We start from the raw sequence: 23,922 nt of genomic DNA on the forward strand, positions 1-23,922 counted from the left end.
TGCTCTGCTCCTAGGGGTCCGGGGCTCGCTGCCGCAAGCCTGTCCTTGCCAGTGGCACCGAACCGGAGTTTCTGCCCCCGCCCCCGCCGCAGCTGGAGCACAGGAGGCACACGCCTCACGGCCAGCCCGCAGCCCGCCGCGCTTTGCTCCGGGGCCGTGCCCGGCGTTCGCAGGCCGAGCCCACAGCCCAGCGCACCCACCGGGGCCGGCGAGCCCTGGCCCCCCCTTGGCGGAGCGGAGCTCGGCGCAGGGCACAACGGCCCGGCCCGCGGGGGCGTTCGGGGGCGCCGGGGGCCCCCGCCCGGGCTGGGCTGCCCCGCCTGCCCCGCCGCGGTCACCTGCGGGCAGAGGGCAGCGCCGCCGCCGCGGGGCCAGGCCGGGGGCGGGCCCGCGCCATGTTTACCAACATGGGAGGAGCCGGGCGTGGGCTGGGGCAGGGACGGGGGCAGGGGAGCTGCCGCGCCGCGACCAGCCGCTTTCACTTTGCCGGAGCGTGCGGGAGAGCGCTGGGCAGCGGCGGCATGGCGCGGGGGGCCCTGACCCTGCTCCTCGTAAGTGTCCGCCCGGGCGGGCGAGCGGGCCGGGGCGGGCGCAGCGGGGTGGCCGGGCGGGGGCGCGGGGCGCCGCCTGGCTCCCGGGGGGCGCCGCCTGGCTCCCGGGGGGCGCCGCCTGGCTCCCGGGGGGCGCCGCCTGGCTCCCGGGGGGCGCCGCCTGGCTCCCGGGGGGCGCCGCCTGGCTCCCGGGGGGCGCCGCCTGGCTCCCGGGGGGCGCCGCCTGGCTCCCGGGGGGCGCCGCCTGGCTCCCGGGGGGCGCCGCCTGGCTCCCGGGGGGCGCCGCCTGGCTCCCGGGGGGCGCCGCCTGGCTCCCGGGGGGCGCCGCCTGGCTCCCGGGGGGCGCCGCCTGGCTCCCGGGGGGCGCCGCCTGGCTCCCGGGGGGCGCCGCCTGGCTCCCGGGGGGCGCCGGCCGCAGCGAATTTTTTTCCGACATTTCAGCCAATTCATTTAGGCGGTTTGGTTTTTTTTTTTCCTTTTACAAAAACCACCTTCGAGTTCAGGCACTTTACGGTTCTACAGTCGCTTCCTAGGGTGCCAGGTGAGGGGAGGCGGGCGCTGCGGAGGAGCAGCGGGACAGAAAGGGGACACGGGTGCCGGTGGCTGTCGGGGACACGGGCCGTGTGCCCTCGCTGCGGGGCCCGGGACGGCTGGCGCTGGCCTCGGTCCGCAGCCACCCAGGGCCAGCCAGAGACGCTGGCAGGGCAGGTTCAGCACGGTGAGGTATCTGCCCGCACAAAGACCGCGTTGGTGGGAGCTGACTTGCACCTCAGCAATCCAAGCCGAAGGGATCCGGTAAGGCAATGTAAAAACAAATACCTGTGGCGGAGAAGTTATGAAGCGCTGCTGACAGCGGCCCCAGGAAAACCTGGAGAAGCTGTCCAAGCCCGACAGCACCAAGCGCAGCATTCATCATCAGTAGTCGGGCAGGGCCTTCCCTTCTTGTCCTGATCATCCCCCAAGCACAGTACGAGGCTCTGCAGCTTCATGGCTCAGGTCACGTGTCTGACCGGCACCAGGAAAGTCACCTTCGCCAACACTCATAGTTTGAAGGGCTCCTGCCAACAAGGAAGGTAAGGAGGTATCTCAGTGTCCGGAGCACAGGCATCTGCTCTGGAACGGGTGCGTTAGGCCATGAGCTGCAGTGGCAGCAAGCTCTGGGCAGGAGACCTGGGGCGCGGGTGTATGGCTCTGCCCGCGCCCCGGCAGCCCCGCGGGGCTGGGGCAGGCGGCAGTAAGGCGGGCAGCACAGCAGAGCCATGACCTGCCCGGAAGCGCGGATGCGATATACATCGCTTCGCCAACCCCAGCTCTCACCTACTTCAGAGAGAACTCACTGGATGGAGTTCACGTTCAAAGTCTCTTCACAGTGTGGTTACGTTGCTAAGGAATGCAGTTTTCTTTCGGGTTTGGCAGGTTAAAATCGGGTGTTAAGATAAAAACTACTCAAATTCTGATCTCATTTACTAAATAACAGATAGTAAACTATTTAAAGTGATTCAGAGCACTATATCCACACTCCTGCACAAAGCACCAGAGCACAGTTAAATACAAAGAAGGATTTTCATCTACTGACAAAAGTGTATATCCGGTACAGAAGCAGTAGACAACGGGCACCAGTGTCAGTGTAGCTCAGAATCTTGGAACTATTCAGAATATAAGTCAAGATTAAAAAAATATTTTAACACACTGTTTCCAGAGAACAAATATACTTTCTATTCCTGTCTTCCACTTGTTCCCAAATTTCAGTCTTTCCCTTGGAAAGACTGTAGCACTCTACATACTTTCTATTTTTTTTTTTAAATATATTTTTATTAGCATGTTGTTCCAATACTTATAAAGCAGTACACCTGGGCAGCATTTTACATACTAATTTGATTAAACCAGAACTTGGAAGCAGTTTGTTGAATGAGACGTCAATTTTGCAAGGAACTCCATGCTGCACTAAAGTAGAAGCAGTTGCAGGGATAGTTGTGCAAAACAGCAATGACCTATGCAGTTAGAAAACATCTTAAGTTTACCTTGTAAAACAAGCCACAAAACCACACACCACTCAGAGACACGCTCTAAAGGAATAGGTCATCTTAAGAGAGTGAAGTGTTATCTAAATATTCTGTAATTATCTGATATGACTACAAAGCAGGCAGTTTTCTGGAAATTGAGAAAACGTACCTTTTAAAACAGGATCCTGCATTACTGCACTGACCCTTCTTTCTCATTTCCCAGACAACTAATGCACATGTTTAAATATGTATGCATAAACAGCCATAAAGTCATGGGATGACCCAAGACTCAAGTGAAAAGTATAAGGGCCCTAATTCTGGAAACATTCGTCTTGTGCCTGTTTCCACAGTTAACTGCCTTTATCTTTGAGGCAACTCATTGAACAAAGAGAAAGTGCCAACAAGAAAGCTGTATTGTGTTACAAAAGGAAAAGGGGCAAGAGCTGCTTAGTTTCTGCACTGTCCAGCTCTTACTCATCCCTAGTCACAACATCAAAGTGAGGTGGGAGCTGTTAATATTGCTGCAACTCTCCCAAATTGTACAGTGTTCATTAGATGTTCACTAGTACAGTACTCTTAAAAACAAAAAGAAACCCCGTAAAATGACCAACCGTACACACACACCCCAATATAATACCATAATTTGTATGTGAGTCACCTGAGATGCGAGATGGTAATGTACTGAATTTGGACAGTGACTATTTTAAAACACTGGACAGTAACTGAGGTTTCTTAACTCTCACAGGCACCGAACACATGCATCTCACTTGAAATCTTAAGAAGTTCAGGATGCTTCTAGTTGTGAGGCAACATCAGCTCCCATTGCTGGGCTTCGGAAAATGGAAATGGATTCTTTTGATCCTTCTCATAACAGATTTTAGAACACAAAAGGGGGAAAATGAAAATTATACTGGAGAGATTGGAAGCAGTAATTACTTATCATAGTAAAAGAACTGGGGTAGAGAATCATCTTCACAAGAAGTGTGAAATTAAAAGCCATCCTGACAGAATTAGCACAAGGGAGATACATAGAATACTGTTAAAATGGAGTTAACTCCAGTAATCATTTGTCAAAAATACCAAAAGCAAATAAAAACTCAGAAAATGAGTTAAAAGTTTGCCTCAGCTCCCACTAGGCAAAAAAGCAAGAAAAATCCCACACCCTCCTTTTTTTAACACTTAGAAAACCCCTGATGAGCTCATGCACATGTAACACATGTGGAGTAGAAAAAGGCCACCAAGTTCTGAAGGCATCAACCTTCTTCTCATCCATAGGTGTCTATGAATTAGAAATAGAAGTGGTTTGCTAAAAATAAAATGTATTATAAAGATAACGGGAGAAAGCAGAGACTTGTTCTTTCTCAGGGTTAAAAGCTGTAAAGCTTTAAAAAGTCCTGTATGCAAATAACACGTTCACATACTTCCAAAGCTGAGATTACATCCCCATAATGTACATCTGCTAAAACTTTTCAGTTAAAGGAAGTTGACCTGTTATGAACTCTGATACAGGAAGAATCATAGGCCTGAGAATCCCAAAATGACATGAGTTTTCAAAGAAACTAAAGTCCCTGTCACTCTGCCCTGGGGACACAGATGAAACCAAATTTTATAAGTCTCCTTAGCAGATGCCTGTTGGTGAAAGCATTTTGGAGGACTCTGTATATGGAGTGAAGGAGAGGGAGAAGGTAGAAAGCTCTCTTAGGTGCCTAGGCAATGCAGAATGAAAGAAACCAAAATATTTGGGCTCATGTGATAATTTTTGTGGATGCTGCTACCGTTAGATATCCCTGATTGGTTGATTTTATTACCATTGACTGCTTAGTTCATAATCCATTTAGATATCCATTATCCATTTAGATGTGACAACTACTTTTTAGATTAAGATGAGAAAGGTAGAAGACAGCCTCTGTGAGTCATTTTAGGCTGAAAACGTACAGCTGCTGTTTGAACGTACACATCATAAAAAAGTACCTATCACCCCGCCTCTGTAAAGCCCCCGAAGTGCTTTCTTTCCGCTATGACTGCTCACTGCTCAGCGACAACAAAGACAATTAAGGTGTGTGCAGGAAGCTAGTGACTATTGATGTCCCCCCCACCCCACCCCCAAGACACACCAAAATGTGTACATAGCAAACGGACTGCTTTTAAGAGGGTGCAAATCCAGGAGGAGAAAAAAAGTTTGAAAAAAATTGGGGTGTTGCTTTGAAAAATCTCAACGGTTTTCTCACTCATTTCTCAGGAAGGTGGTGTAAGACATCCCTGCAAGCAGAACCAGTGTAGGTATTTGGTGTTGCTTAAAGTGTCATTCTGAGAAGTGATCCCCACTTCTTGTAAGCATACCAGGAAGTTCATCTCTGTGAGCGACAGCGAAGGGCTTCCATCAGAAAGACCTGTATTTCTGTTCCCTGTCACGGTATCAGCATAGCTCGTTTGTACAAAAGCATAAGCAAGAGGCAGAGCAGTTTGTTTGCGTGAGGGAACTCTGATCATGCACTGTGATTGCAGGCGTTCAGTAAACACAGAAGAAACCCTGTTTAGTTTTACTGGTATTAGTCATTTAGAAAGGTGTTTCCTTCTTCATTATATCCCATTTTCTGCGTGATTCTCTGGACATTTTCTTTCTTTGTGCGTGCTCTGTGCTTTGCCAGTGCCATTCAGTTTCTCTGCTGTGCCCAGGTACTGTCTGTGGGTGCACTAGGGCTGTGGTAATCTTCACACTCCCTCTTCTCTTTACTGCTGCCCAGGGTCTTTTTCCACCAGCCCACCAAAAATGGGTTGACTTCTCCGATCTAAAAAGGGGAGATCTGCATGCCAAAAGCAGGACCCAGGGTGCCCCTGTGAGTGCAGAGCTTTGCCAGGGCAGGTGAGGAGGGGGAGCGGAGCCCTGGCTGCGGGGCAGGCTGCTCTGAGTAGCGCAGGCAGCGGGGCTGGCGCCGCTCCTCTTGCTCACCCTGTTGAGTCAGTTCCTCCATCCGTGTGGGGAGGTGGAGTCACTTCCCCACGCCATGAATGGCATCTGCCTTGGCCCCAGCTGCACCACCTGCCTTCAGGGCTGGAAGCCTTCTGGCACCATTGGCTTTCCTGGGGCAGCCAAAGATCCATCTCTGTCATTTTGTCTCAGGGCATCCCCACCCTGGTGGCCACTCACTTCCAGACTCTTCTGCTGGCCAAGGCCCCATGGCAGGCAGGGCATCACGATACTCTGGCTCTGACCTGGGGCAACACACGTCCCCCTGGTGCTGTCTTGTGCCTGTCCTCTCCCATGGCCCCGTCCAACGTGTGGCAGAGGAGCAATGGAGGTGCAGGGCTTCACCCTGCTTCAGAGAAAGCCAAACCAGACAGGACACATGTCCCTGACTACATTTTATTAATCGTTTTTTAATCAGACTTTCTATGCCAAAAAGGAAAACAAGTTATGCTGATTTGGCACATGCATTTGACGGCTTCTGTTAAGGCCTTACATTAACTTTAAACTTTTAATATTATTATAATGGGACTTGGTGAAGCCTGGGCAGCAAAGGAAGAGAGCAGCACTGCTGAATGGGGGAAGTGACAGGCTGAGCATCCATACCTTCAGCTTCTCAAGTACTAAACTGGTTTCTTAGCACGTGAAGCTTCTCCTCCAGGTGCAAAGAAAGGTCTTCTTAATTTTAGTCTAGTTACTAATATTATATAGATTTTAAAACAGCGGGCTTCTAAGAAAAGAAAATGCTTTTCACCTTCCTACCTCTGAATAGACTAGAGCATCAAAAGAAGTGGCTACCTGTAGAACTCAGCAGACAGCGGTCATACTGGTTACTTCAATTAATTAGCCACAGATAATGCTTCCTTCACTTGAGAGCCCAGTTTGAAATCCAAACCCATTTTTCAGAAAGTTAAATTAGATAATTAGTTTTATGGATCTAACTAAAAAGTTACAGTCAGCATCCAAGCAGTTTCACAAAAAAATCACAAAGATTGAATTAATCAGCCATTAAATATCACCCTCTGGTGTGGGAGGAAGTGTAAAAATAAAAATAACCAGTCCTCAAATTATTAGTGAATTCCTTAAATACGTATGTCCCTTGTTGAGATACAGTCAAATTTCTATTAAACCACGAAAGTGTTCAACAATATCCAACCATTCAGAATTAACCTCTTTCATCCAAGACAAAATTAAAATTAAATTATTCTAGTTAAGGTGTTTTGCATGCTGATTTAAAACATGAGTGAATCTGCAATCGCTATGACTTTGAGTCCATGCAGTGCACTACTGTATTTGGCAGCTTCTTTGCATTGTACCTCATTGTCCACTAATGTCCCTTCCAGAAAAGGTTCCGTGCCACCCCTCTCTTCATAACTTGGCCTGTTCTTTCATTTTGCCAAGGACAGTAGCATTGCTCCATTCCTTCTCAGGCATCATTTCCCCCCATTCCTCACCATCTCTCACAATGTATATATGAGTCTTTTGTAAAACACAAAACAATTATTTTTTTTAATTAAAAAGAGGAGCAAGAACAGTGAACAGAGAGCTCAGCTTAGACGTTCTAAGACTTCAAACTCTTCAGGACAAGGATTATCTTAATTTTTTCTGTTACAGCTCCACACAGTAAAACACAAGTAAAATAGGTCATGAAAATGTTCAAATCACTCCAAACTATCAGCAGAAATTAGGTTAAGTAAAGGCAGGCTGCGCTGCATAATAGTATTTCTAGGAGGGAATCTGGCTCTCCAGCCAACAAGCACTACATCGCTCCATTATATAGACATCTCGTACTTAGTGCATGCAAAGTATATACAGAATTCCCTACAAACCATTGCCAAGAGCAATTAAAACTATAGCAGATCTAGCCTTCTCATTTTCCTGCCTTACTCTGAAAATAGAGAAAAAAGAATGGTTTGGCCTCTGGTCCACAGTGCTTTCTTACTATCACAAAAAGAGGCAGGACAGTGATGGCTGGTAAAGTTACTATTGACTAGTAACAGGAAAAAAATAAAAACCCCAAGCTTTATGAATTTTAACTTGACAGAGATTCAAAGAAATGGATCAGGGTGTAAATTAATTTGAAAGGAGAGTGATACTTCTTTCAGGAATATACAGGTATCATCTACTAAGGAGAAAAATAATTGAATTGGGAAACAAAGTGAGAACAAGATCATTTTAGGAATCGGGTATTCTGGCTGATATCAAAACATCCCATTTTTTCTTCAAAGGCATTAACACTGTTCAGTTTGCAAGCAACAGTAGGGCAGCAAGAAATTAAGAAAGGTAGCATTTGAACTTCCTTAGTTCTGTACAGAAAATTATTATTACTGGCTAAGAAAGGGCAGACTTAGGCACAGCCACTTGAGGCAGAGAAAGCTCTTCAAGAAAATAATGGGAGCTCCTTTGCTTTGCACTATGATTGGGCATATGAGGTCATCTGTTACAGCTGAGGTGCATGGGCCTGTTCTCAAGCATTAATGTTCAAACTATCAGTACCCGTAGCAGTAGGGTTGATGGCATTAAATTTAATTTGTGTCCTCATTATCCATTAACTCTTCCGAAGTAAAGAACAACTCTAATGAGGGGGTGAATATTGGTATGTTTAGCAATAAAGTAACAGTACTGATGTAACTCTGTGCTAGTAGTTAAACACAGCTACAGTCCTTGACAGTTTTTTTGTATAACTTGCTGTCTTCTCTCCTAGGTTGTTAACTTAATTATTGAAACACAGTGTAAAAATGATACTGAAGCTCCAATACACATGGCATACAATAAGTTAATTACAAGGACGATCATTGCTAAGAGAGAAATTAAGTGTAATCTGGATGAATACAATTTAGGTGCTCAGTGTTGCAAGAAATGTAAACGTGGTGAGTATCGCTAGAAGACTGTTGAGAAGTCATTAAGAGTGAAAGCTACAACATGCATAATGGCTTTCTGCTGGGATATCTGAGTGGGATACTGGGATACTGTGGTTTCCTGGATGCAATGCTTTGTCCTAGCTGTATCTTTATTACAGGACAGTATATAGTTCAAAAGTATGTCTTGAGCTCAGGGCACCCTTCACTACAGGTAGTAGTTCTCACATAACATGCTTGTCACGAAAGAGCGAAGAATTACATACACATCTTTGAAAGAGGTTAAAAAAGTGCAAGCACAGGCTTTTGCCTACCAGACTCCATATATTCGAGGGTTTTCCAGTTTTGCATGTACAGTTTTGTTTGGTGTGTTCTCCTTCAATCCTAAATTGGAGGAAGAAGGGGGATAATCAGATTTTGTGTACTACATTCCTGAAGAGCATATAAATATATAGATTATTATATAGATCTATTAGATTATTATAATAGATCTAAATATAGATCTAGAAAGAATATAGATTCTGTCCATATCTGTAAATAAAAAAGTATTAGGGATTAATCTGGCATAGGTCATACAGCTGATGGCTTCTGCCCAAAGTTATTACAAATCTTAATTCTTGGGTTTTTGTCTGTACAGGTTTTGTTAAAAATATCAACTGCCCAACAAATATCAGCAAACACTGTGTTCCGTGTGAAAATGGAAAGGAGTACATTGATCACGTCAATGATTTGGATGAGTGTTTGAGATGCCATTCATGTGACAGCATATTTGGTATGTCTATAGAAACAGCAACCCTAGCAATGACTTTTTTCATACGAGATTTGACTGAAAAGTCTCCACAATCCATGAATAGTGGGTAGCATGCAGATTAAAATGTAGTGTGTGAAGGATTTTGTGAAAGTGTCATAAGTTTATCCTCCAGTTCCCTTTTGTCAAGCACAAAGTAGGAAGAACAAGCTTTGTTGGTCCATTATTTCTCCTTATATCTGCCTTTGCTCAGCCAAAGCACTCCTTGCAAAGCAGACCCTATACAAACTGGTTAGGGTCCAGGGAGGAAAGCTGTCTCTCTTCTTTGCCCTCTACTTAAAAGAAGAGAGATGTTGTAAGAAGCAGGCATGAGAAAATTCCCAATGGTTTCTTTTGTAGTCTTTCATGTAATTAATGGTATTACTTAAAACTGCTGGAGCTAGTAGAGTGATGACTTGTATACATTCAAGACACTGTATGGGATATAGGGTCAAATTTCAAGACTACGATGCATGCCCTACCAGATCAGACCAGTGGTCCACCTGCCCCACTATTCTGCATTCAGCAGTGGAGGCAAGAGCTGCTATTTAGAGAAAACACAAAACAAACCTGTCTACTTTCGGTGGTCTGGTCCCTACAAGTCTACAGCATCCACAGTTGTGGGAAAGGACGTTAGAAAGTCCATCCCCACCTAGTCATTTTAGTATCTGTTTATGAACCCTTTGTACATGAACCTGCTGGGGGTCACCAGGATCCAGAAATTCACTACCTGTTGCATAAATACCCATAATAGATGGCTTTTTTTTTAAATCCATTAAACTGATCTCCTACCAGTTCTACCAGCTGTCCTGTAATTCTAGTATACTTGGATTTAGGGAATGATAGTTCTGCATTCATCATATCCAAAATTGAGTTTGGTGAGTGGAGAGACAGCTCTTAACTCCAATATGGTTGTTCTCAGAAGAATGGATATTCTTTTGGAATATCAATCTTTAGTGCTTTCCCCTTTGTGTAATGCCTCCATATTCATAGAAATTTTTCTCTCATTAGCTATTTTAATAAGCATTTTTGGATGGGTAATGAAGCTGAGGAGAGCAAAACAATTCAATATTTTGTACAGTGCCACAATTAAACTGCAGGGGAAAAGAAAAAGGGTAATGGGATGAGTAGTCACATTATCCCATGGACAATAATGTAAAGAGAAGTCAGTAGAAAACATTAGGCAGGAGGAAAATTACTACTGAAGTTCCATTAGAACCATTCTTGGGATTGTTCAAATTCAGTATTTCTGTGAATGGCTTCAGCACTGATTCCACAGTAGAGCTTCATCAAATTTTTAAAGATAACATGGTTTCCCATTGCAGCAGGGCACTGAATGCGATAACTCAAAAATTCACTTCTATTCCTATATGCTTATGAAAATAGCTTTTCTAGTAGGTAGACATTTATAGTAATTTTAACGCAGAAATAATAGATGGAGATAGTTTAATCATATACACTGAGGGTAGGAGAAAATTAATTCACTTATTTTGATATTTAAGCAGGGAATATGTTAGCTAAAAAGGGACAGTAGAATTCCTCACCATTGTAGGTCCTCAAGACATAAAACTTGTTGTCTGTCAGGAAGAATAGAGAACCTGTCTCTGAAATCAAGCAGTGAGATGGGTGATGTAATCTTCTGAGTTTCCTTCTGGCTTTATGCTTCTGAATGGGAAAAAGCAGCTGACAACGTTTGGCAGTGCCAGAAGAGTTCTCTTCCGGAGTGCTTTTGCGCGGTCAGTGTTTCAAACTCTCGGCCAGCAGAGGTCCCTTTGCCGTCTCTGTATTTGCAGTGCCCTGGCAGCAGGACTGCCTTATAAAAGCTACTTGTTCTTACAATTAAGCCTCACCAGTGCCAGCAGTGGTAAAGCTAAAAGCACGTTAAGTCCGAGGACAAGCTTGTGAGGAGAGGCCTGCTTTTAAGGCCTGCTTTTTCAAACTAACAAACTTCAGGAAATCTATTTCAGGTCTGGCGGTTGCAAAGAACTGTACCCCAGCACAGAACACAGAATGCACCTGTGCAAAGAACCATTTTTGCAATTCTTCTGTACCATGCAGGCATTGCGATCCATGTAGCGTGTAAGTTTATGCCTTCATCATTAAATATCAAGTTTAATATTGTATGTTATCACACTTTTTTCCCAGCTAGTTTCAAGACAGGGGCTAAGGTAATGTATAACCTGAGGGAAAACATACTAGTTTTCCTTTGCACTTAGCTTGTTGAGTTGACTTAGCTCAGTCAACTGAACTTAAATCCACGCAGGCTTTCCAAAGGCACGCAGAAGCACTTGTATACATCCAAGTCTGTGCATACTTCATTGCATTTATTGAAAAGTATCTGAGCTTTCCTGTTGTCAGCGAGATCTGCTGTTAATATCTAGAAAATCATTTCCACACCTTTTTCCACTCCCATAACTTTCCAAACCATTTTCATACCTATTAAATTCCAAACTCCAAGATTCTGATATATGAAATATTTAGCTGATAACACAAGCTAGAAGATTTTGATTTGCTTTCTTGACAGTTTATAAAGAGAAACAAATCCCATAATATTTTTTATTCATGTTTTCTGCAGATGTGAAAGTGGCGTAGTTGAAAAACAATGTACTTCCACTTCAGACACTGTGTGCGGAATAAAAGGTACCATTTTAAAACCTAGCACGGTCTAGCATGTGCTTTCTTTTGAGAGGCCATTGCAATTGTACTCTTCCACACAGTGATCCCTGACAGCCAAGGGCATCATATCTGCTGGGCCCTGTACTGACCTGTGGAGCATGATTGCTCTTTTCCATTGATTGCTGTGCAGACCTAGGAGCTATTACTCCTTTTTAGGGGCAGCTCATGATAAGCAACGCTTTAAAAAGGAGATAGCTTCTGCCATTATGAGACAAGAGAAAGGCTTTTCTAACCTGACACAATGTTGCTATATTGCATTTCTTGACTTAACTTTTGTGTAATGTTTTCAATGTTCCAACAGAAACAGGAATGCCATGGTGGGCCACTGCTTTCATAATTGTGTTACTGCTACTACCAGTAGCTGGAGCAATATTCTGGTGTAAGTGATTCCCTATTCCTGTCATACTTTGAGTAAGACATTCAACTGCTTATTCAGATCTGGACTCCAAGAATATAAAGTTAGAGGAGACATATACTCTGTCCTAGATTTTTAAAATGCTTTTTTGTTTTAGACAAGAGAAGACAGGAGGGTCGTACTAGCAAGAACCCAGGTGAAGCAGTCCCCAAACCAGAGGCTTCTTATGTAAGTATTGTCGCTTAGATCACAAAAAAAACTCAGCTTCATGCAAGGAACTTTGTTCCATTGAAATTACACTGGGACTCCCCAAGCACATGCATGCCTCTCTTCTATGACATTAATGAAGTAAATTTCACCATGAGGACACTTTTGGGAGAAGTAGGAGAAACCCTGTATTATCTATTTGGGATTTACACTTCATAAACCAGGGTACCCTGAGAAAAACTCAGGGTACCTGTCTCCATGCATACTTTTAGGCAATGGCAATTGTGAAGTGATTCCCCAAGCTTATCCAAGTCAGATTGGACAGACAGACCTCTTTTGATTCCCTCGCTCGTAAAACAGGGGAATCATGGAGAAAACTAAAGGAAACTTACAGAAGTCAAGTGTCTTGAAATGTGTTTATCCTCTTATACAAGCCTGGTGCTTTACAAAACTTGTTTCTACTCATTTCTCTCTTGCTTCTCTTTTCAGGAGAATGTACCTCTCATATACACAGGTAAGAGACAAGTAATTTCTCAAAATTCAGTAGAAGCAAAAAAATGCAGACATGTAAATCCTACACTAAAAAAAAAGGGTATTTTTATGTAGACTTTGCCACTGCCTAGGGCCGTCATTCTAGCACAACAGTGAACACTTATTAAAGAAATGCCAGCTCATATTGTGTTTATTAAGGCATTTAGTGGTATCATGAAAGTTTTGCCTCAGGAAGAATTTCTGGTTTATAGGAAGCAATTACTAATTGACAACAGATGAATTTCTGTTCTGCCAGTGGTACAGACACTAGGAGGCAGCAAGCTGGATTTTTAGATTCACGGATAATGATGATACTGGGGTAGTCCCACACCCAGCAGTGCCATTGCAGAAACACAAACCTACTGTATGTTCAACGGCAAATCCACAATAGTAACACACAATAGGAAATGAACATAAGCTCCAAGGCTAGATCACAAGAAAGACCTGTCCTCTTCCAGGACTTTTCCCAACACTGTTTTGAGCAAAACAGGTACATGAGGGATGACCAGACTTTAGAGAAGGACAAAACATATTACAGAGGGAACTGAGATTATCTTTCAAGTGGTAGAAAGCAATACAGATGCAACCCTAAATATTTGAATTACCTAGCATTTGGTAGGAACATGTAAAAGCAGACCTGCTATATGTTGTAAAAAATTACATATAAATCATACTGAGTCATGAAAACCTGAAACTTAATCTGTTTTGGACAGGAAAAGTATCAGCTCTGAGTGTAGGTGGTAAAAACCAATAAGATGTAAGCACCAAGATCATTAATTTCCTTTTACATTTCTAGATATTGACCTGAGCAGCCATATTGCTGGTATCGTAGAGGAGATGACACTCCAAGAAGTCAAGACATTTGTTCGCAATCACAAAGTACCAGAACCTGTCATAGATCAAACTGTTCGGGATTATTTTAGTGACACATCTGAACAGAAGATTAAGCTGTTTCAAGTCTGGTATCAAAGACATGGGATAAAAGGAGCCTACAGAACCCTAATGAACAGCCTGAGAGAGTTTAAAATGTGCACGGCAGCTGATAAAATTGAGGAAAAACTGAACGCAGCTATTTCCAGCTGTCAGGAAGGGGGACAGTCTTATAATGATGACACTGAGCAAAGCAAAACCTGCACTCAAGAAGGTCGAAACTCTTACAATGGTAGTGCTGAGCTAAGTAAAACATGTTCTGGTAGTTTGGAAGAGACATAGCACAGAGTCATTTAAAATTATTTCTGACTTAATTAGTATTTTTCTAATAATACAACAAAGCTTTAAAATGCCATTTTCATTGGCAGTTCTGATGGATTCAAGAAGTTATAATACAAACAAGAAACAATTATGACTTTTTTAACAGTATCTCTCCTTTAAAAAAAGCTTTAACTTTTTTTTTGGTTGTTAAGAAGTGGGAAGAGAAGTTTGATGGCTTATTTACGAAAAGGTATAATATAAGAGTCCAGCTATAGGATTCACTACAAGAAGAAAGAAGTAGTAGTCGCTACTTGAAGAAATGGGTTAGTCCAAATGTATGGTCCTGCATTACATAATTGATGTAATGTTTTGCTTACATTAAAATTGTGGGATGTTGCATTTTTCAGAGTGAAAACTCTGGTGTTAAGAGTCTATAAAGTATACCAGGAAGAATACTTGAACAAAAAAGATTTTACATAATATACACCTGATTAATTCTGAGTATAGGTGTTGCTCTGTAATTAAATTCTTCTCTGTTGTAAATAGGAATTGTCCCTTTTATAAAAGCACCTCTGTGTGTATACAGTTTTGTATATGTATGTGTGTATTTATGTATGTATTCTATATGTGCAAGTTTTCTATGCAGAAGTTCCCAGGGCTAAGTAAAAAATATTATTTCCCTTGTTCTCTACAATGATTGCAAGTCTTTTCAAATGTCACAATCCTTCAAAGAAGCAGAAACTGAAGCAACACAGCAGAACCATGATTTTTGGAAGGCAACCTGCAGAAGCCATGAAGTCTCCACATGCATGCATGCAACTAGCTTTTCTAATGCAGGAACTGGTACAACAAAACCACCAGGTCTTTCCTTCTTCTCATGCAACATACAGATGCCATTTTTAGATTTTCTTTTACTCAGGTTAGTAAATCACACAAAGGGAGATCACTCTCCTGAAAAAAATCACCTTACCTTTCTTCCTTCACAGAGGTCTCAGTTCCTAAATCCAAAGGAGCTGCAGTGCTGGCTGCTTTGCATCAAGGCCTTTCCCACTTGCATACCCATTTATGGGAAGTCCCACAAAATCTTTTTACAAAAGAGGAGACCTCAATGTAAAGGCTTGATTTTTCCAGGTCACCCAGTAAGCAGAATGGCTTTCTTACTTGGATCTGCCATCAGTTCCCTAGAGAGAATTACCAGCCAGTATGGAGACTTGGCCAAAACATGAAAAGACTTGCCTGAACTTACTCCTACCTGCCAGCCAAGGTGTGCCGGTGTAGCTGGTAGGGTCCAATTGCTGCCACCTGGCCCCAGGGGTGTGGAAAGGGCAGGAGAGGTCTGGCAGCAGGGTGCCAGGTGCTGGCAATCAACCCCCAGGCAATGCTGGGCACCCACAGCTGTGTGGGATTGCTCCAAAAGGTCACTTGCTAGAGGAGGTGCCTGGGAGAGCAGTGCATGGCCCTTGAAAACGGCTAGAAATCATGGATGGCGTCAAGCAGGAGCCTGACAGGAAAGGCAAGTCCTGCTTAGCTTCAAAAACTTTAAGACTTGACCTGGTAAAGGTCTGAAGGATGCAGAACGTGCTTTGTTGCCAAGCCCAGAGCTAGTTTAGGTTGTACAGCTCTTGAGCACCACATAGATGCTAAGCACTTGGAAAAACCTTCCACTGCACTTTGGAGCCTTTTGCCTCTAACCTTTCTGCATTTTTAAAATGTCTTCCTAAGTGTCAGCTTGCCACTACTGTGCTGACAAAATTCCTGCACTGTGCTGCTTTTCAAAGGAAAACCTTCAAGCTGCTGTAGCTGAATGGTTTAATAGCCGTGCACCAGCCTTGTGCAGCTATGGACTGGTTAAGGCATAGCATTGTAGTAAATGACTGTGTTGCATACAGATCTGACATGCTATGACGGAGTGTTGCTCGTTGCCATGTTTTGGCCAGGTTCTACATGTATAGGGAAAGAAAATGTCTGCCTTTCAGAAAAGCAGCATAGCATTGGTGCAAGCTGTGTCATCTTTCCTGGGTTGCAGTCATGTAGAAGCACAGAGCCAAAACAGGAAGGGAGGAAAGCTCCACGCTCTCACAAGCCCTGGTAGACAGGCTGCTCCCTGTACCATGTCCCACCCAGGAATGCGTAAATACAGCTTAAAGGTGTGACAGCAGGTGCTTGACTTGAACTTTAGCTTTTCTTTGCCTCTGGCTTTATTTCTCTGTGTGAGGCACCCGGCTGCCAGAAACTAAGGTCGTCTACCTTTCAGGGCTTCAGTGGGTCAGTTAGTGTAACTGATCTGAACCAGGCAGGTCTTAAAATGGAGGGACCAAACCTCATAAATTTGTGGCAGTGAAATAGAATGAGAAATTTTTCTTTCATCACACCAGAATTTCCCAACCTCAGTATAATGAGGATGGTTAAAAAAAAGTCCCTGAGCAATGAGTCATTTTCTCCTCTTAGATGTCTGCAAGGCTGAACCCAGACTGCCATTAACCGTAGTGGTTAGCATGCATCATGATTTTTTTTTTCTTAACTGGAACACTGTGCATCAAATAAGAGGATTGATTATATTGTGCAGTTGGTTTTCCAAAGGCATGCCTATTGCAGTCAGCAGTGCAGCATAGAGCCATCTGATCAAACTTAAAGTACTTGGACCAGGGACCAAAAGTGATGTAGTTCTGTTGACCCACAGTAACACTCCCAGCTTCCCATTGCCTCCTGCTTCTGGCCTCATTTTCGAACTAGGGCTGCAGAGGAAAATCATACCATACAAAAGTACGTTATATTAGCACTGCTTCACCTTTCGCTCTCACCTTTCATGCTCAGAAGGAAAGTCCACGCAGTCCCATGCTGGTAAGCAAGACGACTGCCACTGCCTTAGCTACTTGCTGAAGTATAGTTCTGATATCTTTACTCTATGCTCTGCACTTTACACACTTGGCATGACCAGCCTCTTTTCTCCCAAGCGACAAGGCTGTGCAGTGGGCAGTGTAAAGCAACTCCTTTTCAGCATTAGGTAGAGGAAAAAATGAAAGCAACAGAAATCACTTTGAAAACTGAAACTCTCCTGTTTTATGGAAACCCACCATCAGAAAAGCAAATAGAAACTGAAACAGAAACTTGCCCAGGGAATGACTCGACACATTTTGAAAAGCAGATTACAAAGGGGAAGCTCCCCCTTCAGGAAGCCAAAAATTTGCAAAATACTTGCATTTGTTATTTAAATAGTAAACCCAGAACAATTGTTACCTAAAAATAGCAATAGAAGAACAGGAACATAGAAATAAAAGGCCAGAAGGATGATCTTACTTTAGTCCCCTGCAAATCGAAGGGGAACACACAACTGAGGGGTCTGTTCAGAAATTCCACAAGCTGTTTGCTGCACACACACCCTCCATCTGCTCACCCACGCTGCAAACTGTAGAATAGTTCCTGCTGCCCTGCAAGCAAACTGAACACCTGCAAGAAGACAGAAACAAGATCACTGTTACAGTGTGGCTGCAGAAGAAAGCAGGAGAGGTTCAAGACCATGCCAGTATACAGGATTGCTGCAATATGAAATAAATTAAAAGTTATCCTGCAGGCTGCCGGTTCTTGAAAAGGCATACTGAGAATCGCAGTGCTGAGTACAAAGAGTCTGAAATGTTTCTGCACACACAGCATGACAAGCATATTAAAGTGTGAGGGAGCCGACGGCTTATTTCCTGTGTGGAGGAGAGGAAAGGAAAACAATGCAAATAAATTCATGAGAAGGATAAAACTGTACTGGGGAAAGCTTTGGAGTAAAACAGTGTTCTTGTTTTGAGGGAAGATCCAACTCAAAATTCACATTCCTCTCTAACAGTTTGTCAGTACTTTGATTTTGGACTTGAAAGAGAAGCTCACATTCCTGCTACCCCACTGCTAGCAAGACGAAAAATGCCTACCATGTGTATCTAGCCTCTAGTACCGAGCTGTGGTTGAGAATTACAAGGGATGTGGGAACAATCACAAAACGTAATGTACAGTCAGTGTTTTCTGGATAGCTTTTCAGTGGTTTTAGTTCCTTTCCAAACTGAAAGCAAGACTTTTAAGGCAGACAGAGTGTTAGAGGACCCTTTCCCACAGCTTTACACAGAGGTCTCTCACTCCCCCAGTAAACAGCAACTGTGACAAAGTTGCTATTTTCATAGCAAGCAACCTAGCAGGGAATCAGCAAAAAATGTCTGCGATTCTGCAACCTCAGAAAAGACGGTCCTGAACAAACGCAGAAGAGGAGTTAGTGATGGAAAGCAATGGCAGGAGAGAGCCAAAGGTGCAGCCCTCGGAGGGACAGCACTCAGCCTCCCGCCCTGGGGCCATGCAGCGCAGGGGGTCACTGACCCTGCCTCCCGTACATCTTCCTGCAGTGGTGTCCCTACGACTGGCTGTCCACAGGAGAGGATAAATACACCTGTATGTGTGTCATTCAAATAGGAACCAGAAACGATGAGGCAGAAGTACCCAGTTTCATGTCCTGCATATTTATCCTACAGTCACTGCTGGGGTCTTCCAGATTATCAGTATCTGAAGATTTACATTCTCTTTCTTGGTTTTTTTCCTGGTACTTCCTTCATACTATAATTCATATATTCATATAATTCATATATTCATGTCCCTCTCCAGACATACCTCCGGCACAGCTAAAGCTGCAGGGGATGTTTTACCACACTCCTCAGACTGCTCTGATGCCCAGCCTCTGTCCCTGCCGGGGCTGGCCGTGCCCCCGCACCTCTGTCCCTCTGGGAGGCGACCACCGCTGTCACCGCGGTTCGTGGGGAAGGACAGCCACGATATGGGCTGAACTCAAAGGGACTTGAGGTTCAAGGTCTGTCTCTAAGACATGAGGACATCACCTGTTCCTGTGCTGTGGGGGACAGTGGAGCAACTAATTTTATACCAGACACTGCCCCCTCATTTGTCTAAGAATGGACAGCGGTCGCTAAATAATTCAGAATCTTTGAACTCTCAGTTAGATCTTTTCAGATTTAAATTCCTTGAAGCTTGTTTAAACTCGAAGCAACCACCTGGGGGGTGTGTGGGGGTGTGTTTGCGGTTGTTCTGGGGGGAGAAGGGAGGTGACAGCCCGAGCCTGCCGCAGTGCTGGCAGCGAGCCCGCTGCAGGCTGCCCGCCCCTGCCCCTGCCCGCCGGGTGGCAGCCTGTGCCCGCGCAGTCCCACGCGTGTCCCCTCCTCGCCCTCCCCTGCGCAGCTCGGGCTGGCTTGGCAGGGATGGACAGCCTGCAAGGGCTCCCTCCCTGCTCCTTCCCAGGCTCTCCGGCTGGCCAGCTCTCTGGGGGTGAATTATTCTCACGGGGAAGGGGCATCTTCCAAATGACCTCGCACCTGAAGCAAGCAGTAGACCGGCTATGACAAGGGCACGAAGCCTTGCCCTGGTAGAACTGAGCTTGCCATCTGGCTGAGCCAGTTCCAACTCCCAATTTTACAAGTGGTCCCTTGAGCCATGTTGCACAAGACTTAAAATGACACCTACAATGTCATAAAACATCGTATGAAGCTTTTGTAACACTCGTCCAATCTGAGGACGGGCACAGCCTGACTCTCTTCAACTAGCCCTGGGATTAAGCAGCTCAAGAAAGTCCCATGCTGCGATGCCAAACTGCTGCAGCACAGCCGGTGACTTGGCATCACCAGTTTTAAGTTTAATACCACATGGAAAAAACTGTGTCATAACAACACGTTTGGGCTTCAAACTGAACACTCTGAAATCTGGAATTGGCACTGTCACTGAAATACGTGCAACATTACCTGTGCCAACATGAATGTGCATTGCAGCAAAGTCTTAATAAACCTTCACATATAAAATAAAGCAGCTGGGAGTTGGACATTAACTTGATCATTGCTTACGCAACTGCCAAGATACCAAAGGTAGGCGTCAGCAGTGGCTGAGGAAGTCTCAGAAAGACAGGATGGCTGTCCTGAAAATTGGCCCTCTGAAGGGTATAGTCTTTGTATTGCCATAGTCAAGTGAAAAAGCAACGGGTGAAGATGGGGGAGGAGAAGGGGTGGGTGGTGACAGCTTAGCAGCTTTCTGGAGGAACTGGCTTATGATTAATACCCTTAATTGCTACAACATGCTATTGTAAGTGGTCTTGTCTTCTTGCTCTTCCAGGCTTGTAAGCTAGCCTATCATTTTGAATAACTATACATTAAATGCAGTTTGGACTTCTGTTCTAGCTGCAGAAATGTTGCGAATAACCACCTCAGGAAGCTAGCTGCCAAGATTTTTTTAATAAGCCTACAAAACCTATAGCTGTTGCTTCCATCAGAAAAGCTAGAACAGCTACGAGTGCTTGAAAAGACATAATACTGTACCATGAGACATCAGAGCTTGCAAAGCACTCCATGTATTATGCTTTTTGCTAGCTCTATTTATGTGTCTTTAGCAACAGCAAATCAGCAACTAGCTGTGCAAGGTACACAGCTCCTTTACTGAGATGTCTTTCCTGAGAAAGCGTATTACTGTAGGAGCTTTATTCAGATCCCCCTACAGCACTCAGAAGCCTTCCCCTGACATCAGGCACACTGGTGTAAGGAACTCCCAAAGAGCAGCCCATAAAGATGCTCTAAAGAAAGTAATGAGCAATGTTACTCAGTGCAACTTAAATAAGCATAGGTTACATGGGCAGGTGCTCTTAGGCACACTTTAGGAAGCCCAGGTTAAGTGCTTTGCTGAACAGTTACACTAACAGGTGCTTCCAAGAATTCCTGAGCTGTGGCCACACTGCAAGGTGCTTGGGGCTCAATGCCTATGGGCTGCAGGACAGAGTTACATTTACCTGCTGACCCAGGGAGTACACACTGTAGGCGAGAGCTGAGGAGATACGTAGCAAAATTTGTGGGGTTGTTTGTCTCACATCATTTCTTGCCTTTACAATTGCAAGAATCTATTAACCTGCTATCAGTGCATCTCTTTAGGCTCTCTTTTTATTTGTAAATGAAAACAGATGAGTAAATTCATGAGCTGGAATTTGGGGGCTGGACACAAGAAAAAAGCTCTGTTCTGTGTAAGGGCTGGAGTCAGTCTTTCAGAAACTAGCTTTTTTCTAATACCACATGGTATTAGAAAATATATTTTCCTCCCTCATCCAAAAGCACTCCTACATACATCACAATAAAAATGCACAGATCCTCCAGGAAATGCAGTTTTCAACATCCCCCAGCTCATCCAACTCCAAAGCAACTACCAACAGAACATGTAAAAGCATTTATCAGAAAGAAATACTGTTTTCCTACTTTCTTCTCTCAGCTGTGGACCTATGCCAAAGAAAGATAGTCCTGTATTCATTTTTTACTTAAATGAAGGAAATGATTCTTCCAAATGTGACTGAAAATATTGTTGGTCAAATTAAATCAGTACATTATGTTGGACAGCAACCAGGTCCAGAAAATTTCAGCAAAGAGAGCATAAGAAGCTGTAAGTGGTTCAAAATAGGGCTTCAGGTGAAATACTGATCCACTTGGATTCAAGTAAGCAACTGGGGTCAAAAAGGCAAACTATTATCACTAGAAATCAAGAATAATTTTTCTTTTCTAAGCATTCCACCTGAGGATCTAAGCAGTCATCAGTTTATACTCACTACTTAACAAATCTGGGCAGATGGATAGACAACCTTAGCATTTAGATAAGCCTATAGGGGAGTCCATGACAGACCCAAAAAGCAAAACAGACTTTTAAAATAAAAAAACACTAGAACAGCCTTCTTGGAGCTAAAGGCATGACTTAAAATGGGATGATGGCTATGTCTTCAGTGTCTTGCCACAGTATCAAACACAGAAGTGCAAGCCAGATGTTCTCTCTTCTTCCACTCTAACCCCATACAAATTGGTGCTGTAGATGTTAACATTCACATGAGATGTGGCAGAACCTGACCGGAATCCCCTTCTCTGCTCTAGAGCAGAAAATCGCATGCAAGCCTCCCACCTCCCAGAAGCATGTCTGGGCTATTTGAGGACATCTCTTTCCTGATCACTCTTGTTGAAGCTGTTCCACTATATAATTAAATATTCATTGCTGTGTAAGTTTGAAATTGATTCTGTTCCAGGGGATACCTAAACTATTGGGATATTCACATTAGTTTTCTAGTGGACTGCAAGCCATAGGAAAGGCAGACAAGGAATCGTTCAGTTCGTGAGCCCAACTAATGCTGAGGGACTCGGCAGCTCATCACTGAGAACTCACTTGTAGACACTGTCATCTACTGAGGTACTAGCTACCAAAATTCTTCTGGGGGACTAATTTGGGTTAGATTACAGGAGGTAGCAAGAGCAAGTAACATGCTGTGAAGGCAATGTTACACTCTACATTTTTTTTGCTTTGCCACACTATACTATCCCTTGGGATATTTTGGGGGGGTTTGTTCTTTTTTCCTTATAAGGTATCTTGGACTTTCTTCTTTGGGAATACAGTTCTGTTTATGATATCAAACAGGAAATCAGGTCTTCTAGCTAAGGTGAAACCCAAGAATGTTTCCTGTTGAACAATGGACTCAAGAGAGAGCTCCTATTTAAAAAGACAGAGCTGGAAATTCCAGCCACCTTAAAATAGATGCACACAAGTCCTTCTGCTTTAAAAGTTACTGGTTACTTTCTGAGACTCCTAAGACTTCTAGTCTAGGTACTTTGAAAGGTCATTTACTCCAGTCCTTTGCCCTGAGGCAGGATTCCCTAAAATGTTTGTGTTTTTTTCCTATCTCAGGGATTGAGACTCCAAAACTCTCTAGGTAATTCATACTGATGTTTTGCAATCTCTACTCTTAAAAAGTTTGTCTTAATATCAAAATGAGCCCGTGGTATATTTCCTCTACACCTTGCCATACACACTATGACACGGAGAAGAGATTGTTCACTTCCTTTTTACAATAGCCTTTTAAATACTTAAACACTATTATCGTGCTGCCTCATATTTTTTGCTCCTTTAGGCTAGACAGCACCAGTTTGTTCAGCCTTTCATTCAAGGGCACATCTTCTGCACAATGACAAGCACAAAAATGAAAAGAAATACTTATCTGCTTTTCTGCCTGATCACATTAGCATGATTAAGCATGTTAGTTCAGTTACCCTTGGATTTCTCTTTGGTTATCTATCTTTGAAACTTGCTAATTAATCCCCAGACTAGGAGTGTATTTTTAGATGCATACATTTTGGTGTACATTGCAATTCAGAATTAAACAAGTAGGCACTTCTGACTCTCCCTCACGTGCCAGCATGTATGCTTAGGGATAGAGAATGTCTAATCCAGCATGCTTTTGGAAAGTCTTATGCTCAAAAAATTTCAGCCTAATTCTCATAAATCCTCCTGTATTCATTACCACCTCAGCAAAGGAAGCAGAATTTATGCAGTTAGTGCTTTAGTTCCATAAATAGTTGTGAAAAATATAATGGCTGAAATGACTTTTGTTGGCTTCTATCCCGGCACCTTTTGCAAGTGTGAAGGTATTTTACACATGGCCAAGTTTGCTGTCACAACCAGACCTTGGCCTATTTTGGCTCTTTTTCACATATCCTCTAAATATTGCTCTGTGAGAACTCCCTGTTGGAGTTGGGATCTGTACAAAAACGTTTGGTATTACAATGCTTTGGATTTCATTTCCAGGGGAAATGCTTCTTTCATTGGGATGAAGTCTGTATTCACCTATTTTAAAATATATGATCTGAAAGAGCTCTGTGCATCTGTTTCCTTTATTCTGCTGTCATGGTAAGGGTCTGCTGAGGAATCCTCTTTCCTGCCTCATCCTTATTGTAATAAGGCCACAAACATGCAGTTTATTTC

General features: G+C 43.8%; 1 protein-coding gene across 2 annotated transcripts; it reads left to right on the top strand.

The window, feature by feature from the left end:
- The first annotated feature begins 398 nt into the window (after positions 1 to 398).
- FAS (Fas cell surface death receptor) lies at positions 399 to 14,667 on the top strand. Of its 2 annotated transcripts, XM_037399154.1 has the most exons (10): positions 494 to 551; positions 4,794 to 4,830; positions 8,224 to 8,389; positions 9,015 to 9,149; positions 11,132 to 11,243; positions 11,740 to 11,804; positions 12,142 to 12,219; positions 12,353 to 12,423; positions 12,892 to 12,916; positions 13,730 to 14,667. In XM_037399154.1, exons 3-10 carry the CDS (start codon positions 8,281 to 8,283, stop codon positions 14,143 to 14,145), a joined length of 1,011 nt encoding a protein of 336 aa, XP_037255051.1. In that variant the 5' UTR covers positions 494 to 551; positions 4,794 to 4,830; positions 8,224 to 8,280; the 3' UTR covers positions 14,146 to 14,667. The 2 variants fall into 2 exon arrangements, with proteins under 2 accessions (XP_037255050.1, XP_037255051.1); XM_037399153.1 differs by lacking the exon at positions 4,794 to 4,830 and having other exon boundaries at positions 399 to 551.
- Positions 14,668 to 23,922: the final 9,255 nt, after the last annotated feature.

The sequence above is a fragment of the Falco rusticolus genome, chromosome 9 (genome assembly GCF_015220075.1).
Source record: "Falco rusticolus isolate bFalRus1 chromosome 9, bFalRus1.pri, whole genome shotgun sequence".
In the NCBI taxonomy this organism is placed as follows: domain Eukaryota; kingdom Metazoa; phylum Chordata; class Aves; order Falconiformes; family Falconidae; genus Falco; species Falco rusticolus.

Bases quoted from the DNA above. Each gene is read 5' to 3' on its own strand.
- FAS (XM_037399153.1), top strand. From the start codon at position 408: ATGGGAGGAGCCGGGCGTGGGCTGGGGCAGGGACGGGGGCAGGGGAGC. The intron at 12,424-12,891 runs GTAAGTATTGTC...TTCTCTTTTCAG, and splicing joins CCAAACCAGAGGCTTCTTAT to GAGAATGTACCTCTCATATA. The intron at 12,917-13,729 runs GTAAGAGACAAG...TTACATTTCTAG, and splicing joins TGTACCTCTCATATACACAG to ATATTGACCTGAGCAGCCAT.